Source organism: Schistocerca piceifrons, chromosome 3 (assembly GCF_021461385.2).
Source record: "Schistocerca piceifrons isolate TAMUIC-IGC-003096 chromosome 3, iqSchPice1.1, whole genome shotgun sequence".
Taxonomy (NCBI): Eukaryota; Metazoa; Arthropoda; class Insecta; order Orthoptera; family Acrididae; genus Schistocerca; species Schistocerca piceifrons.
In genome coordinates, this window is record NC_060140.1 from 605,782,234 (window position 1) to 605,802,592 (window position 20,359).

General features: G+C 36.2%; 1 protein-coding gene across 2 annotated transcripts; it reads right to left on the reverse strand.

Moving 5' to 3' along the window:
* Positions 1 to 159: 159 nt before the first annotated feature.
* Positions 160 to 19,927, reverse strand: LOC124790064. Of its 2 annotated transcripts, none has more exons than XR_007016215.1 (2): positions 19,845 to 19,927; positions 160 to 1,065 (listed from the first exon to the last, which is right to left on the reverse strand). XR_007016215.1 is itself a non-coding variant. In XM_047257628.1 (2 exons), exons 1-2 carry the CDS (start codon positions 7,503 to 7,505, stop codon positions 822 to 824), a joined length of 342 nt encoding a protein of 113 aa, XP_047113584.1. In that variant the 5' UTR covers positions 7,506 to 7,512; the 3' UTR covers positions 160 to 821. The 2 variants fall into 2 exon arrangements, 1 of the variants encoding a protein (XP_047113584.1); XM_047257628.1 differs by lacking the exon at positions 19,845 to 19,927 and adding an exon at positions 7,408 to 7,512.
* Between the last annotated feature and the right edge of the window lie 432 nt (positions 19,928 to 20,359).

Sequence of the window (20,359 nt, forward strand, 5' to 3'; positions counted from 1 at the left end):
TGGCACTACTTGAGTAGAAGAAGGGATCTATTGGTAGGACATGTTCTGAGGCATTGAGGGATCACAAAGTTAGTATTGGAGGGCAGTGTGGAGGGTAAAAATTGTAGAAGGAGATAAAGAGATGAATGCACTAAGCAGATTCGGAAGGATGTAGGGTGCAGTAGTTACATGGAGATGAAGGAGCTTGCACATGATAGAGTAATATGGAGAGCTGCACCAAACAAGTCTCCAGACTGAAGATGACAACAACAACAACAACAACGATTTAGAACACTTGTAATATTGATGCATGTATTTTTCTTAAATATATGGAGTTTATCTCAAATTGCTCTAACAGATATATTAAATATGTTCAAATGAACTCAGGTGGATCCAGTTTTTTCCTCTTTTCATGAAAGCAGGCCATGATGTGATGAGAACATAAACTCACTGTTGGTTAAGGAAATACACTGATTGTGCTTCAGAAATCATCTAAAGTACTTCAAAAATCTTTTGCAACAACTGTCAGTCATCTATGTTTTACTCCCTTAAAAATCCAATGGCTATGGCTGTATTAATTCCAACTACAAAGATGTGAATTTGCTATTTGTTTATCATTTTATTTCTATCTGTGGAATAGAAACAATACATGGAATGTGCTCTGATGAAGGGAACCATGTGAAACAAACTTTACAATTACTTGTAAAGTAACGATGTAAGTAAAGACACAGACTAAATTAATCATATTAAGCCACAACTTAAATTAAAATTATATTATTTAAATATACTCTAAATACATGAAATATGCTCAACATAATGAATACAGCAAGACCAGAATAAAATCACCTCATGTTACTTTCTGCCTGAGCAGATTTGAATGCACTTTGTAGTTGAGTGAAAGAACTTTGTACGTCTTGTAGTTGCTGAACATTTTTTTGAAGCCGCTCACGATATTCATTCAATTCTGTACTAACAGCAGTATACTCCTTCAGTTGTGATTCTAGCTCATTACACCGTTTTTTTGCAGCATTTAGTTCCTGTGACACTGTAAATGTTTGTTTGAGCTGATTTTCTAATTCAGCACACCTGTAACACATTAAAAAATTATGTAATAGCGATTGACTAGAAGAAAATTTAGAATTCTGAAAAGAATAAATCACTGTTGTAGTTATCATGGAGTATTTCTTTATGCAGCTTTAGCTACTGATATGACACTGACAACTGCTTCTTTTACCATGTTCCCCAGACAATAAGAATGTGTGAGAGAGTTTTTCAAATGTTGTGATGCAAGTAGGATGGGGGTCAAGGGGAGGGGGATGGGGGAGGAATATAATGTATCTTGTCAAAACAAGAGAAGAATCAGATTGAGTGGGAAGGGAAGAAGCAGAGGTTTTGGCTAGGATTTTGTGAGAACAGTGAATGTGCTGTAGGGGAAATATGCATGTGGGCATTTCAGAGGATCAGAAAATTTTTGGAAAAGTAAGAAAGGGATGCAAGATCAAAATAGAGCAGGTAGTGATGCTGTGACCAAAGTTGTTTCATATCATATTCAGCCATCAAATAGGCAATTTGAAGTTAGCAACAGTTTGATGGTGGCCTTATATGTGAAAAGTTAATTAGACGGTGGCATTCAAGTGAGTAGCTGTTAAGTTTAACAACCTCCTTCCTAGTCTTCATGTCCAACTATATCCTCACCCACAATTACTTCTCCTTTGAAGGCATTACCTACAAACAAATCTGTGGTACGGCTACGGACACCCACATGGCACCATCCAATGCTAACCTATTCATCTAGAGGAATCCTTCCTAAAAACCCAAAATCCTAAACCCATCACCTGGTTCAAATTCATTGATGACATCTTTGCGATCTGGATTGAAGGTGAAGACACCTTATTCACATTCCTCCAGAACCTCAACAACTTCGACCCCATTTTCTTCACCTGGTCCTACTCAACCCAACAAGCCACCTTCCTAGATGTTGAACTCCGCCTCAGAGATGGCTACATCAGTACCTCCATCCATATCAAACCTACTAACCACCAGCAATACCTCCACTTCGACAGCTGCCACCCATTTCATACCAAGAAGTCCCTTCCAAACAGCCTAGCCACCCATGGTTGTCGCATCTGCAGTGATGAGTAGTCCCTCTCTAAATATACCAAGGGTCTGACTGAAGCCTTCACTGACTGTAATTATCCTCTCATCCTTGTACAAAAACAAATCTCCCGTGCCTTATCTTTCCGGTCTCCCACCACCTCCCAAAGTACCACAGTCCGGCCACAGAGGAGCATTCCCCTCGTAACTCCGTACCATCCGGGACTGGAGCAACAGAATTACATTCTCCGCAAGGGATTCGCCAACCTCTTGTCATGCCCAGAAATGAGAAATGTCCTACCAACTATCCTCCCCACCCCTCCTACCATGGTATTCCACCATCCACCGAACGTACACAATATACTCGTCCATCGTTACACAACCCCTGCTCCCAATCCCTTACCTCATGACTCATACCCCTATAATAGACCTAGATGCAAGACCTGTCCCATACATTCTCCTACCACCATCTACTCCAGTCCAGTATTAATGGACCTGAGTTAGGTGGTATTTTTTATTTAGATGTGAATGAGAACTGAGAAATGACTGCATGACTGCAGTTGGTAAGTCTGAGACTGGTAGGTTATTGCTAACGAATGTAGGTGAGGTATGTGACTTTGATGGAGATGAGATTTGTGTTGTTATTTATGCTATTGATGAAGCAATTATGGAAGAGTATTGTGATGATGATAATGATGATGATGAGTATCAAGTTTTTGTGGAGTTCAAGAATAAGGAAGTTTCAGAGTTATTTGTGAATACAACTAACGTAGGTGTGTATGTGATGATCTAAGTGAGAGTCATGAAATACCAGTCCAGTCAAATCAGTTTTTCATTAATGTCATGCAGAGTAATGATCCAAACAGTAAATGTGATTTACCTTTAAGCCTAGAGAATAAAAGCAAAAGCTGTTTGAAGTTTGTGTGGGACCAGATTGCCGACAACATAGATAAGTGTGCATTCTGGAGTAATTTGGCTGTGGTTAGTCAGAATGTTTATCCAGATTCGTGGAATGAAGTGAAAGATGATTGAAGTAGAAAGTGTAATTTTGACAGTAATATATTTTGTCTTCCTTCTGTAATTAGTGATGTTAGTTGCACTATGGGATACATTCATTGTGTTCAATATTAACCTGACAACATGAGTAACCAATGTAATGCTATGATACCAGTAAAGTTGATAAAACCCTGCAAAGATGATATGAAGTGTCTAATAACAGAAATTATGAGTCAGATTTTGGGTGTCCTTACATTAAGATTAAGACTGACCAGTGAGAAGGGAACTTTTTGATTGATATAGGTAGCCCAATTTGTGGTATAAGTACAGTAACAATTTTTTTGGAAATGCCCATTGTAGGTGTAAAGATAAGAGGAGGTACAGGTAAGCAAAGCAAATTGGTAAAATCTCAGCCACTTTTAGTGTTTAGTATAGAAGACAAGACCTTTGAACATGGATGCATAATGACCTCTACTCTAGAAGGAAATGTACACTACGTTTGTTTGTCATGAATGTAGCATGTAAGACATGATTTCTGAAATTTTGTCTTATCTATTGACTGAGATTAAATCTATTTGCAGATTGATATGACTGAATAATTGTGTTTTGTTTGTCATGAATTTAATATGTAAGATGATGTGATTTCTTAACTTTTGTCTTATCTATTGACTGAGATAAAATCTATGATACACTATATAATTATGTTTTGTGATTTAGAATTTGAGACATATATGCTATGAGACTAAATGAGTAGATCCGTTTACAATTTTGGAATGGGAAAATTTTCATAATTTGTAGTGCAAAAATTAGGAATAGTACCTTAGCATATCTGTGTGTATCACTTTGTTAGCCCTTTTTTCGCAATGCATTTAATTTTGTTTATTAATGTTTCATATGTGAACACTTTATAATCTTATCTGATGCAAATTAAACATAATTGCTTTTGGAATATAAACAGGGAAAGCATTTGACATGTGATGTGAAGAAGGTATTGAACAACATATTTTGTACACAAACCAATGTTTCAGGATTTGTAGTTAATGCTAGGTAGGAAGTTATCTATCCATTGAAATGTGTGATGAGAACTCTTGGGAGGAAACTGAAGGATGTGGGCAGATCCACTTCCCACACTTCTGTATGGTTGTACCCTGTCTGACCAGTTGACTTACAAGAGCTCATAGGTGCTGAGTAATGAACTCAACCATCTGTTCACTACATCAGTGTTGTGTCTGAGTTTTGTAAATTGTTAACCAAGACTGCCAAAGATAGTGTTAATCCACATAAATGCAGGTTTTTTTCAAGTAGTGGGATTGACTTTCCAATCCATTATGTAACTTTAAATTGGTATGTATTTTTTATCAATTGTAAATGAAACTACTAGGTCTTTATGTATGTAGGTTATTTTTTATGGACAATTAGCAAATACTGTGGAAGAGATTTACTAGTCTAGACAATATAACAAGACGTATATATGTCTGCTTTCATACACTGATTTTGATTCTCAAGCTACTGGACTATATCATCATTCAAAGCTAATTATGACTCTGTTTGCCTGTATTTATCCTGAATACTGCAATGTTGTATCTGATTGGAACTTTAGTTGTGGACAGACGTATCCTTAAATCTGTGTGTGTGTGTGTGTGTGTGTGTGTGTGTGTGTGTGTGTGTGTGTGTCCTCAAGGAGAGCTTACAACCATTGATTGGAACTAGATGCTTCTTACAATTGCTCTTTGCAAATTGTTGAACTTATTGATATGATTATGAGCTTTATTCATTTTGTTGTGTTGAAACATTTTTTGCTGGTTTGTACCTGGTGTGGTTTGGATTCATGGGTTGGTCCCCACATCGTAAGCTTAGGCCCTAATATTTTTTCACTATTTTGTTCTTTCATGAATCAACATATCCATAAATTCTCTGGTTTATGTGGTTAATTGATTTTGTGCTATATACCTACTCCTCGTTCAGTATATCCTTTTGGTCTTTACCCGTCATTGTGGGTTTTTCAAGTCGGCTCACTCATCGTACATTTAGGCTCTGAATTTTTTTCTCTTCTCTTTTGAACATTTTTGAAGGCGTTATTTTATAGATGTAAAGTTGCAATTTGTAATTATAGTTACTTACATTGTCTCTGTAATTATTTCTATAGTGTAGTGTTGTAATGTTTTAGTTTTGACTTTGTATTATTTGTCTTGTTCCAATATGTTCCACACAGCTGAAAATCTGAATGCCATATCCTGATATATGTATAGATTATGTCTTATATAGTAGATATTTTTCTTGCGTATTCTGTAATATGTTATGAATCAGATACTTCTATACATCCGTATTCTATCTTTTGGCATCATTTTGTACATCATTTTGTAAACCTTATAGTCTCTCACAAAATATTGTAAACACACTGTTTCCAAATTTTGTGAGGGGGACATTGTAAAGGGACACCCTCCACTATTATTACCATCATTCAAAAGAAGTAATCGATACTAAAAATAATTTCAAATCTCATATAGGTTAATATTATCTCAGTTGTTTCCCTGAAGGAATTTCATATGATTTTTATCTTTCAGGCTAAAATTTATAAAAAGAAATTACTTTATTAGTTTTTTACAATTGATATGTAGTAACCCTGTATGTACAGTTGAAATTATTTTTCTTTTAGAAACATTTGAAGTTAAAAGCATACTTAAAATTTCTATTATTAATAACACAATCTGATGCCAATTATTAAATTTATTTAGGGACTCCTTTACAAAATAGTTATACAACTTGGTCAAGACTCTTCTTTTGTCAAGAAAATATTCTAAACTCTCTTTGTTGGGTAAACTCTGTGGAGTAATGTTAGTACCACAGAATGAGTTAGTAGTGATGTGATCAGATATGTTTTTATATTTGGCAATAACAACACAATTTTTGAAAATGAAGTGGAAATCAGAAAAATGGTGTGATATAGAAAAATGTGACACAATAAACATTGCAGAAATGGAAATTACAGAGCAGGCTTACTTAAACATTATCATCTCATTTGGAACCTACAATGTCAAAAATTTCAGCCTGAAGACTCAACCCCTAGATGTGATGAACTGGAGCCAACTAAGAGAAAAGAAGATAAGTAAAAAGTTACTTGTAAATCTTACTTCTCTTGAAAATTATTAAAAGAAATTAATTAGGAAATGAGTGACAATCAACAGATGATGGGATGGAGGGTAAGATTACACAGTTCCACATGATGGGTGATTATATGGCCAGGTCTTCCACCTTCGCCTCCCTCCACCCCCATCTCCTTTCTCTTCTTTTTCTCTGTCTTTCACTACACACGATAAGTTCAATGATTATTACCACAAATCACACAGATCACAGATTTTGCATGTCTCACTAAAAACAATATGTCTATTTCAATTCTCCACCGACTTCACAATTCCTTCCTTCACCTAAGTGATATGCCCCTTCCAGCTACTCCACACCTCAATCTTCATCACCTCCATCACAATAACCATTCATAAATACATTAACAGTCACTTCAGAGACAGATGTGAGAGATAATGTAGTTGTGTGTGTGTATGTGCCTGTGCCTGTCCCTGAACCTGTGTGTGTGTGTGTGTGTGTGTGTGTGTGTGTGTGTGTGTGTGAGAGAGAGAGAGAGAGAGAGAGAGAGCAGGATGGGGGGGGGGGGGGGGGGGGCTGAAAAGTCTCCATGCTGTTACATGTTTCTGTTTACCGCACAGGTGAGGAATTGCATTTCCTCATTTTCTGTGAAGTTCAGTATCTTAAGACTGAACATCCACACTCTCATTTCAGGGACAGATGTTAATACTCACATTTACATTATGAACATATATGCCATGCTGGGAGGAAGGGAAAATTATGGGGAAACTAAAACATGGAACTGAAAGTCAAATTTAGAAATGATATCACAGTAATAAGCCTAAATTTTAGGTAGTTAAGAAACATAGAAAGATATTTCTTCTTAGATTAAAGATCACCTGGGACGATGTCATCATTCATGTATTGAGCTAAATATGCAGAGCATCACTGGACGTTTTATCACATGATGTTGTGCTGAATGGGAGAGATACATTGTAATTCAATAAATTTTGCTAATGACTTCTTTTACCATTTTGACATCACATGCCCAATAGAAATCATAACAGAAAAAATAATCAAAATATGCAGAAAAGTACCCGGATAGATGGTGAAGATGTACAGGCAAGAGATATATTACCTCTGTTCCAATGTAAAATGTTAGAAAACTGTGAGGATGCTAAGCTGAAAGAAGCATTAGGTAGATACCATGGATATTACATGGACTTACAAGCTCAAACAAGAAGCAAAAATGTAGCTCACCCATTAAATAATGGATGCAGTATTGCCGTCAGCATTTGAAATGTTGTAAATAGCTTCTGAGTTAGAATTAGAAAGGATAACTTCATTAGTGACCTCATATTAAGTTGCAGTTGTCCTAAAACATAATGCCAATGGAATATTGTAAACATTTTTTATGAATATTCCTCTCCTTTTGATAAATCTATCAATGATAAGTTCATTAACCATAAATATAACTCAGAGGGTGGTGCTTCTGCATACAGATACAGGGTATACCTCGTCCCAACAGAAAATAGTTAAAAAAAAAAAAAAATAGCAAAGTCATTACAAAAATCCAAATCTCCAAGATATGATGAGCTAAATATGAACATCATAAAATCCTATGCTGTGAACACATCTGGACCCCTTTTCACTGCCATTAATAGAAATTTAAGATTAGGAAGTTTCCCTAATGCAATGAAAACTACCCAAGCAACCACAGTCTTCAAGAAAGATGATAGATTGAAAACAGAAAAGAGTAGAACAGTCCCGAAGGATAGAAAAGTAATTTTCAATTGGACCACCACATTTTTAAATAAACGTAATGTAATCCCTGAAAATCAGAATGATTTGATTAAAAACAGGTCAACTGTGGCAGCTGCTGCATAGTTTATTCATGGAGTTGTAACTGCTATTGAGAACAAGGAATAAGTTATAGTCATTCTCTTTGATATATAAAAAGCATCTGACTATGTCAGTATAATACCAATTCTACAGAAATTATGGAACATAGGCACCAAATAAAATGTTATCTAACTATAAAAAGCTATTATATATCTAAAAACAAAGATGATGTGACTTACCAAACGAAAGTGCTGGCAGGTCGATAGACACACAAACAAACACAAACATATACACAAAATTCAAGCTTTCGCAACAAACTGTTGCCTCATCAGGAAAGAGGGAAGGAGAGGGAAAGACGAAAGGATGTGGGTTTTAAGGGAGAGGGTAAGGAGTCATTCCAATCCCGAGAGCGGAAAGACTTACCTTAGGGGGAAAAAAGGACGGGTATACACTCACACACACAGACATATCCATCCACACATATACAGACACAAGCAGACATATTTAAAGACAAAGAGTCTCTAAATATGTCTGTCCTCATCCGCGCATGTGCGGATGAACATGCTTGTGTGCGCGAGTGCACACCCGTCCCTCCCTCCCCCCCAAGGCAAGGGAGGGAGAGGGAGGGACTGGGGGATGTGGGTTTTTGGGAGAGAGGGTGGGGAGTCATTCCAGTCCCGGGAGTGGGGGGACTGCTTCCCCCTACTTATACCTCCCAAGGAGATGACGGATGTAAAATTAGAGAGATTCGAGTGCGCGCGGAGGCTTTCAGACAGTCGTTCTTCCCGCGAACCATACGCGACTGGAACAGAAAAGGGAGGTCATGACAGTGGCACGTAAAGTGCCCTCTGCCACACACCGTTGGGTGGCTTGCAGAGTATAAATGTAGATGTAGATGTAGATTATTAGCTAGCAGAAATTAGCATTAATACACAGGAATTTGGAACCACATAATACCTAATACAATGGTTTCTTTAAATACCAGTTCACTGCCTCCAATTAAGAAACTGGTGGGAAGAGAAAGCTACAGTATGTGGCAGTTCACTATGTGAAATTATCTAGAACACAAACAATTGTGGGATTGCATAAATGACAAAATCATCAATGTAACTAAGATTTGCACAGTAACAGCAAAAATTATTCTCTCTGTCCATCCATCAATATACGTTCATTTGCAAAATATGTTGCAAAAACTTGCAAAAAATGCAAAAAATGAGACAAGTTAAAGCATGTCTACAAAGATCCTGGCCTCTTCTGACAAATAGGTTTACTGAGGACTCTGCTGACAAACAGACTATAAAATTGTTCATCAATCACAGAATACATATCAAAGATAATTTCCAAATCACAAAAATGAAATGGCTTGAGCTTTGAAGTTAATTTAGAATGGATTGCATGTATTCTATATGGACAACTAACAAACAAATATAAACATATGATTAAAAGTTCAGAAAATTCAATCTTGCCAATCACTGGTGACTCCATAAAAAATAAATTACTGTAAGAGATAAAGGATGATGTCTGTAATAAACCATCAACACACAACACTGCTCTGCAAAGTTAACAATAAGAAGAATGATGTTACATTCAAAAAAGGTCACATGTGTTATAACATATTTGGGCCTCTGGCAAAAAAATTATAGCAGCAAGAGCATAAGTGATGGAAAAACTTCAGCCAAGAAAGTGAGATATGAGATGTTCTTTTCACACATAGCTGCAGATAAGGATGGCTGGACAGAATATGGTGTAGACTCAGATGCATCAGAGAACATGTCTGAATATCCGTGTGATGAAAATAATGGTAAAACAGTGATTGGCTCACATGTTACAATAGCAAATAATGATAATTAACATGCAAAAGGCATAATATCTTCATTTGCAGATGTTCTCATGGGCAACAAGATAGGCAGAGTTAAGTGGAGGATATTCTGTATGTGTCTCAATTAAGCACAATGTGGTTGCCAGTGTTTCATTAAAAAATAGTGTATACAAGCTAGCCCAACCATGTGATCAAATTGTTGAAGCAAAAGCATATTACAGTTAACTAGCAGAGACTTGTGGCATAAAAGACTATGCCAACTGCATTCTGAAGTTATACATGCTCTTTGCAAAGGCTTGGCTAGTGGAATTTCATTTGAGGGGGCAATTAATACTCCATGCACAATTTTCTTTAGGGACAAACATACATGACATCCTTTTTCAAAATCTGGCTCAAGAGTCATAGAAATTTTCAAGCTAGTTCACTCAAATCGCAATGGGCCAATACGAAACATATCAAATAGGGGAGCCAAATACTTTCTTACTTTGACTGATGTCCATTCCAGGAAAGTATTTTTATATACTCTCAGAAATAAAAATCAAATGTAACAGCTGATCCAATACTTAAAAATCTACTTGAAAGGCAAACTGGGAAAAGGATCTACACTCTACATACAGATAATGGCACTGAATATGTGAATGATAACCTGATGCATTGTACTTAATTAACAGATTTCCAACTAGGGCATAGAAATGGAAGACTCCAGAAGAAGCTTGGACAAAAAAGTAGCCAGATCTTCACCACCTCAAAATATTTGGAACAAGTGCCTATATCCACATTCTGAATGCCAACCGACAAAAAGGAGGTAAAAAATTATTTAATGTGTCTTGGTGGGGTACTATAAAAAATCAAAAGCATACATGCTTTTTGAGCCTAACCAGAGAATCATAAAAATGAGGGAAGTTATTTTTGATGAGGATACTTTTACACAGTATAAAGAAGACACAGAGTCACAGGAACCAAGTCAGTTGTTTCTCCCACTGACAGAAAAGAATAAAAATGAAATAACAACTGAAGTAGAAGAAACTGAACCTCAATCGGAGACTATCACAATACACAGTACTTCAAGGAACACTAGCTGCAATGAGGAATCAAGTCTAAGCAATGCAAATAATGATACTGAGCATCCATAGCAGTTTGAGTCAATACAAAAGTCATCATGAATTTCAAAGCCAATGAAGCTGCATGACTTTATAACTTATCAGCCTAAACAGTCAACCAACACCAATATTTTGTCACTGGGAAAAAAAAAAAAAAAAAAAAAAAAAAAAAAAAAAAAAAAAAAAAAAAAAAAAAAAAACACACACACACAGAATGTAATACAAGATGAATTATAATCTTACACATAGGACCACACATACTAGTCTGTTGTTTTTACGGATAAGAAATCAGTAAATTTGGATTCAGTGTCAAAACAAAGAAAGATTTAAAAGACCACACTGTATGCCATAAAACATGGCTAACAGTGAAAGGTTGTGCTTAGAAGCAAGGTCTGGATTATGATGCACCAGTTATAACTTATTAAGATATTTATTTACAATTATCTGGACTTCCCATTAATAAGATATTTATTTGCTGTGGCTGCTGATAACAATTTTGACACTGTTCATCTAGATGTCGTCATGGCTTTCTTTCAAGGTGGTTGATTGATTTGGGGGAGGAGACCAAACAGCAAGGTCATCAGTCCCACTGGATTATGGCAGGTTGAGGAAGAAAGTCAGCCATGCCCTTTCAAAGGAACCATCCTGGCACTTACCTGAAGCAGTTTAGGGAAATCACAGAAAATCTAAATCAGGTGGGCTGGATGAGGTTTTGAACTATCGTCCTCCCGAATGAAAGTCCAGTGTGCTAACCATTGCGCCACCTCACTTGGTCTTACAAGATAACTTACATGGTGGGATTTATGTGGAAGTTTTAGAAGTGCATCCTGTTACTGTAGGATACTGGTATTAAAGAACTAAACAATGCAGTATGTAAAATAAAGCAAGGTGGTTGCTGTTGGAACTTGAAATGAGACATTACACTGTTGAATCACAGTTTCAAAAGATCAACAGCTGACCCTTGTGTCAATTATAGAAATAAATGTTCAAACATTCTAATACTCACTGTTTATGTAGATGATATGCTAGTTTTTAGTAACAGGTCATCAGAGAAAGAAGTTTTCAAAAACAGTTTAAGAAAAATCCAAGCTGAAAAATCTTGGTGGAGCTACAAACCATTTAGATATCCAAATTGCTAGAAATGATTAAGGTTATTTATGGACAGACCGGACACACCATGTGGAGAAAATTTTCAACATATGTAATATGAAGGTATGTAACCTGATATTTATGCCACTGGACAATAATCTCATTCTCACTTAATGATGTCAACCCAAAAACAGAACAAGAGCAAGAAGCTATGAAAAATATACCCTGTTGTGAAGAAGAGGAAGTTTAATGTGTACTCAATTAAGAACATGATCACACCCAGTTTATTTAATAGAAATTGTGAGCCATTTTTGAAACAATCCAGGCATATCACACAGGCAACCAATCAGAAGGATCTTTAGATATCTCAAAGGTATCAAGGAGATGAAGCTACTGTTTTCTAAAACAGACGACTGCCACATAATAGATTACTGTGATGCAAACTGGGCTGGAAATTCCAAAGACAGGAAGTCAACAACTAAACATCTGTTTAAATCTCAAGAAGTAATAACAACCTGTCAGAGGAAGAAATGGCCATCTGTAGCCTTATCCACAACTGAGACAGAAAATATGGCCCTGACCTCAACATGTCAGGAGGCTTTATGGCTTCAAAGGATAGGTCAGTGAAATATCTCCAAACCCAAAGAAGGATCCTATAAAACTATTATATGACAACAAAGCAGCAACTGATTTGTCTAAAGCTAGTGGCTAGAAGAGTCGAGCCAAACATATAGACACTAGACACAACTTCGTAAGAGAAAAAAATAGTCTCAGCCCAAGTCACAGTGGTGCACATATCTTTGGAGATATTTGGCAAATATGACAACAAAACCTATGCCAAAGCCTTGCCATCATCTGCTGCTACAAGATCTTGGACTGAAAACAGAGTTTTTGCAGTCATGTTTCTAGAGATGGTGAGAGAATTTAGAATCTGTGCTTCACTTGTGTAAATATCTTATGTGTTGCTATACACACTCTTTTCTTTAGTCTGTGGATTGAACTGCACAAGAGTTTGTGAAACCGTGTTTAATTTGTTAATGTGTTAAATAAAATTTATAGTTCCAATCAGATATCACCAGCAAGTTACTCTGCTAACAAAAGCAAACCTTAGAGCCCTTTAAAATTAAAGAATAATTTTTGGTTCAAAATCTGGAGACTTGTGCCATTATCTATTTCCTTAAGCTTAGAAATTAACTGTTATAAAAAACTATATTTTAAAATCAAGTATGTTAGCCCCAATGCTTAAACAAAAGTAAACTCTAAATTACACAAACACAATCTAGCAAAAAACATTAATTTCATCTCAAAAGCCATATAACTGCAAACATCAAAGAAAGCCACTACATCCAGGACTGAATATTGCCAGTATACTACTGACTTCAGTCACATCACTCCTCACTGCAAAATTTAAAGCCACATTAAAAATAATACTGATTGCAATCCACACTACTCATTATATGAGCATCTTTGTTTTGTACAGAATAGAAAAAAATTTTGTATACACATAATTATATATGTTTAGTTTTATTGCATAAACAAACAGTAATCCAGTTTTTGTTTCAGTCATTTCTTAAATAACTACTGTAAAATAATCTTAGTTGCCACAGTGTAATGTTCTCTACCTCCAAATCAAGCCTCATCTGTAAGAAAATTATTTGTAAACCTGTCTTGTCACATCACAGTTTGTTGGAAATATATACAGCAATAGCTATTAAATAACTATAATAAAATAATAATAATAGCTTTGTTCAAGATAAAATTATACAAGGGCCATCTTTCTCAATTCGTCAGTGGATATCAATCGAATATATATATTGGAAAATCATATACATACCCTTGTATAATTTGATGTTGAACAATTGAACAAAGCTATTATCATCATCATCATCATCATCATCATCATCATCATCATCATCATCATCATCATTATTATTATTATTATTATTATTATTATTATTATTATTATTATTATCATTATCATTATCAACATAGAGAGATTATGAGAAATAAAAATGTAAATAATGTAAGATAATATGAGGCACTGAAAATGCTGTTCTATATATTTGACAGTAAAATTCTTATTACTAATTTAATTAATAGTTATTAAATACGTTAAAGTTGCCTTTTCAGGTGTCAGGCATATTTATGAATGCAAGATAGAGAATGACATAGATGACAAAAGGAAGGCCAAAATTCTGAATTCTGTTTTTCAAAATTTTTTCCCTTATGAAAATCATAATGCTGTTCCTCCTCTCAGTCACTATATGAATGATACTGTAACAGACATTGTGATATGTCATCAAGCAATAGATAACCAACCAAAAATTATCCAGTGGAAGAAAGGTGACTGGGCCTGAACAGATACAGAGTATGTGAAATAATTTGCTCGCATCTAGCAGTAGTTTCTTACTACTGTATGAACTAATGGAGCATTCTACACAACTGGAAAAAAATGTAGGTCACTCCCTTTAACTAAGGAGGGTTTTATGCTGATACATTTATAGTTGGATGATTTCCTCTCAAATCATACAGGTCATGTCAACTTGTGGTCATTAATGTCTCTGGAAAAAATAGTGGACCTCTATATCATAACTGTTAAGAAATAAAGTGTTTTCATTTTATCTTAATTTTTGTGAATGATATGATCCTTTGGAAAATGTATACTTTGTGAATAATTCTTAAAACAGCAGAGAACAAAAAATAATGTAACTAATATACCAAAAGTACTGGAGCCCCAGCAGATGTTATGTGTGAAAGCTCCCTCTTAGTGTGACGGAATTTAGTTGAGACCTGCACGCTTATAGGCTTCCTTTAAATTACAAATTTAAAAAGAAACCATGAAATTTGGAGTTAATTTATCCACTCAAATTTTTTTTCTAATTTGGAAAGTAACAGAAAGCTATCTTTTCTGTCATATTGCCAGATACTATTTATGTAATCATAAACAGTATATTCTCTGCTACAGCTATCTGTATTATGTTAATATTTATTACTAAAAGTGTAAAATATTGCAATTTTTTAGCTTTTATGAATTTTTTACTCAAAAACCTCCACTTTTGAGAATTACACAAAATACTATTTGGTTAATATGTTAGTAGTCAGTGCAAACACAATGGGCAATATTTTTCAGTGTAAAGTGTTAAAAAATTTTCAACATTTTGCATATTTTGCATCACTGAATTTCTAATGAAAATATGCATGTTGGCACCACTGCTTCCAGGGCTCTTCTGTTTACAATAAATGAATGGGAACTTGCACATAAACCATTCTGCATCGAGTTTTGTGTTTGGTTTGAACTTTTTATTAGATATAATGCCAGTGAGGAAATACAGTATTGAAAGAGTAAGGTGTGTGGACTATGACAAAAGGCACAAGAAGGTGGTGTTTAAAAAAAGTGAAAAACACTTCACAGTTGTTAGAAATCTGTGAAAGGTATTGTAGAAATATCTTGGTCCTCAAGTAATGGTATTGGTACCAAATCCGTTGTGCAGAAATTGCTACACTCACTACAAGGAAAAGTTTTGTGACAACCCACCTGAATGATCATCGTCACCCAGATGTGAAACTGAAGAAGACAGTGAAGATGTTTATATTCCTGTGTGGGAAGTTGTTGATGGATTGAATATTAGCATTTCTGCTGTAACCCCCTTCAACATCCCACTGAAACATCCAGGAAAGGTCAAAAGCACAAGAAGAAAACAGTATGTAAAAAGAAAAGTGGAAGAAATTGAAACAGGTTTTACACAAGCAACAGCTTCAAAACTTTGTGAAGTGTATAATGTAGATGAACTTGGTGCAGAACCTGAAGACAGTGATATGTGAATGAAATGTGGTGTGTGGTTTTAAAATCTAAATACTGCTATCTCAGCAGCAACCTATACTGAGAATGTACAGTTACTGACACTGATACCAGGTTGCTACTCCAAGCAGCAGATATAAAAATACATACCCACTTCCTCACATTATTTTATTTCAAAAGTTTGTAAAATAAAGAATGAGAAAGGTATTTGGACATGCCCAGATTTTTACTGTGGGCATCTATTGCAAGATGCTACGCATACTGTTGCTCTGGAATTTTACCTAAGTGATGACAAAGACTGCTACAGGCAAAGTCCTAACCCGGCTGAAGTTATCTCAGTTAGCAAAAATGGTTAAAAAGTTGAAAAGGTAACAAGATGTATGAAAATATCAATAAGAAAAGCATATCTCCTAATGATAAAGGAGAGCCCAAATTTAAACACTGGTCTCACAAAATTTTGCTCCTAACAACCAAAATGGGTAAAATGACAGCCAGTGAAGAAAGTATGCACATGTATTTACTGCACTAATTTGAAATTTGTTTGTTTTGCCATATGAAGTGTCACAGGAATAAAATACACAGCGATGGACCTGATGCTTTTGTGTATATATCAAGAGTCCCAAGATAAATGTTGGATGCAGGAGTGTGCAACATGTCCTGCTGCTGAAGTGATGATTGTTAAAGCATTACACCTTCAGGACACTGGAAATGGCATAACCTATGCATTGTGGAAGTTAGGAGAGTTGGTGAACAAGACAGTAGTGCCGGAGAAGTTTCTTACAGAGGTTAGGCATTGGGTCATAAAAGGAATAGCTCACCATCATATCTGGAGGATTAAGAGACAGGCCATAGCAGAAGCAAAATCAGCCACATCCCAGAATACTGACACTTTAGTTCTTCATTTCGACTTTGCTGAGAACTGGTCTGTTGCTTTGTAGAATGAAATTCAAAGTTACCACTGGCATACATTGCAGGAATCAATATTCACATTTGTTGCTCACTTCCTTGGAACATTGCATTGTTTTGCTATTGTCAGTGATGACTTCATTCATGACATTGCACATGCATGCTACGCTATGAGCATGATAATTGATGACATAGCATCTGCAGCCCAAGCATTTCCTAAACATGTGTATGTGACTGATTGTGCAGCATCTCATTTTAAAAACCACTTTCAGCTCTATGAGCTTGACCAACACTTTAGTACAGGAATTAAGACAAATGAATATTTTCAGCAACAGGTCATGGAAATAGTGCATGTGATGGGGTAGGAGGTCTCCATAAACATCTTGCAATAAAATTAATCTCCAGCATCAAACTGTAGATGCTATAAGAGATGCTGCTGGATTTGTGCACACCATATCAACATTAGTAACAAACATGGAACTCTTAATTCTAAATTAAAGTAGATTAAGGGAATTCTATTAAAAGGGAGAAAAGAGTGACCTACTATGAACCCTGTGGTAGGAATTCAGTCAAGTCTGTACTGGGTTGCATCCCAGAGTGACACATACATTGCAAGAACGGTTCTCCACAAAATGCGTCCTGTTACCATGTGTGAAATACAGAGACCACAGGATATATTAGAAGACCTTGTAGTGAGCTGCTTCATTTCTTGTGTGTATGACAATCAGTGGTGGGTGGGACAGATAATGAATGTCTCTCATGAGCTGCAAGATATAACCTTCTTGTTTATGACACATCATGGTCCTGTTGATTATTTTGAATGGCCATCATCAAAGTATCAGTGTGCAATTCCCATTTGGATCATCATCGCCCATGTGCAAATTGAGCTTGGCTAAACAAGTTTAATAAGAGGCAGATGGAAAAACAAATGAACTTTTTTCAACAGTGCAGTTGTTACATTGTAGGCGATTTTAATTCATGGAAAGTCATGGAGAAGTAAAATTATGACAGAAGACTATAATGATTTGTGAATAATATCATAAAAAGAAAAATGGATGTAAATATTCTATATCTCACTTTTGTTATAAAATTCTTTCAAACAAAATTTTGAATTGTTTTCCTACTCACTTATAATTTTGTAAAGTAATTATTTTGATTCAGAAATACCAGTTTTGCATGACATTCACTTAAATTCAATGACCAGTTTAAATATTTAAGTGTCCATGATTCTTTGACCTTGAGATTAAAGTCAGGTCTACCTCAAAAATTTCTCACATTTTGTACAGACAAGTACTGCCCATTCTATTTGTAAATTACCTAACTACAAAGACCAAATACGGTACCACAAAATGTTTAGAACATTTAGGATGGGGATTTTGGAGAAAAAATTCTGATCCTTCCATCTAAATGTACATATATTTTGACAGTTTAAGAATTTCATGCACATTAATGTCATAGCTGACAGCTAGCAGACCTTCCACTTCATCAGAAAAAAAAAAAAAAAAAAAAAAAAAAAGAAGCTCATAAGTGTGTATGTATTAATCATGTCTCATAGGAATAGGAACAAAGTATTTATTGAAAATAAATTCAGATCTCTATCACTTTTGGTTTCTTTATTGCTATTTTTCAATTTTCCCTTTCATTACAACATTTTCACAAACTCTCCCCTTCAGAGAGTCCTATAGCATTTTAACAAAATATCAGAAAATCAAAATATTGTAGTTTTGGAGAGATATTATGTGAAACTTCAACATGGTTTTTTTAGCAAACTATGAAATAGTGATGTGACACATTCACTCTTGATCTGCATGATTTGAGATGAAATCGCCCACTTGCCTCTCTCAGTCATTGGCTGTGTATGCAAAAAGTCACCTGCTAGCAGGGTGAGCATTGCACCCACCAACATTTGGTTACTGCGGATAGCATGCAAGCTGTGATAAAATATCTTTGTCACATGCTTGTGTGACATTGAGTATTTATCCTATATGACCTATATACACTGCTGCATAGAGCGCAGGGACCATTGTTCTCGTGTATATTTCAAGTGGACGTTTCCTCACTTGCACTGTTCAACAGAAGTTTGATCCCCAAGTGGGTAGAGGACATAACTGCTAGTGTGACATTCCTGTTCTTGCACAACTGCTCCAGCAGCAAATTCAACATTAATTGCCTTCTGAGATGCCCAAGAAATATCTGATCTCCACATGAATCAAAATTTTGTTAAAAATTTGCCTTCCTTCTGGTAATATCTGGGGCTCAGTTTGTGCTACTTGAGCCCCCAAGGCTGCAGTGTCATAACTCAGCTCCCTGAGCAAATCAGAGGAGCACTCTCCCGCTCATTATGGGGTGAGCATGCCAAAATAAGACAACCATTTTCCCACCATCAACGAAACTTTGTCCTCAATAAATTCCAGCACTTCATTCAAATATATGATGTCAGTGGCCTGCACTGTTCCTTCGTACCTGTGGGTGACCTATTCCAGTAACTAGGTTTTATATTTGTACTAATGTTGCAGGGGGTTCAAGAGCCCGTAGGTGGTCAACATGATAGCAAAGAGCTCTCTCTTTCAACTTCACTGCTGGCCAGCACAATATGTCACCCTCAATCATAATGTCTCAGTGGCCATCATCTTCCAAAAGTCCACCCCCGGTAACTGAGGGGTCAGCATGACATAATGTCAATCCTAAGGGTCCAGGTTCGATTCCCGGCTGGGTCAGAGATTTTCTTTGCTCAGGGACTGGGTGTTGTGTTGTCCTAATCATCATCATTTCATCCCCATTGCCACACATGTCGCCGAAGTGGTGTCAACTCAAAAGACTTGCACCTGGTAAACGGTCTACCTGATGGGAGGCCCTAGTAACACAACGTTTACATTTTTTATCTTCCAAAAGTCACATTGCCTAACATGCATCTGGAATGTGGATTTTTCCTGTCTATCCGCTGTTATGAGACAGTGAAACAGATTGGGAACAGACATGGGTCAGCAGCAACCATACAAAGTAGGACTCAAGGTATGTAGTGTGCATCGAGTGAATTCTGGCCCAGGCATCTGATGCCTTCACTTCATCCCAGCCTTTGATGAGGCTAACCTGCACATGATGCTTCCATTCTTTCCATGACATGTAATATTTTGGTACTTACAGGCAAAGCAAAGTTCAGGCAAATTCATCCATCCGGCACACACAGTGAAATGTGATTGGTTGGTCGTGGACAGTGTCACTGTTCAGTCCCTCAAGTTGGCATTCATGAAGTAAACACACTCGACATTGAAATGGTCCAATGCAAGATGTGTCACTGTCTGGTGCCTCTTGTGAGGTGGCAAGCCCATTATCTACCATGCCATTTCATTGCTGCTCACATATCATCCCAGTCAACATTTGCAATCTCTTGGGGCAACGTTAGCAATAGCCGTGCTGCTGAACAATAAATATCACCTGATCACTGCCTTTTATTAGGGTTCAATCAATAAAAATGGAGCCCTTATAGGATCACTTTGTTGTCTGTCTGTCTGTCTGGCTGATTATTCAAAACCCCTTTTCTCAGGAATGAGTGCATGTATCAAGTTGAAATTTACATTGCATATTAAGGTCAACAATCTCTTGGTGGAGTAAAGACGTGAAGCCCTAAGTCAATACAATCAAAGGTATTCCCAGTTA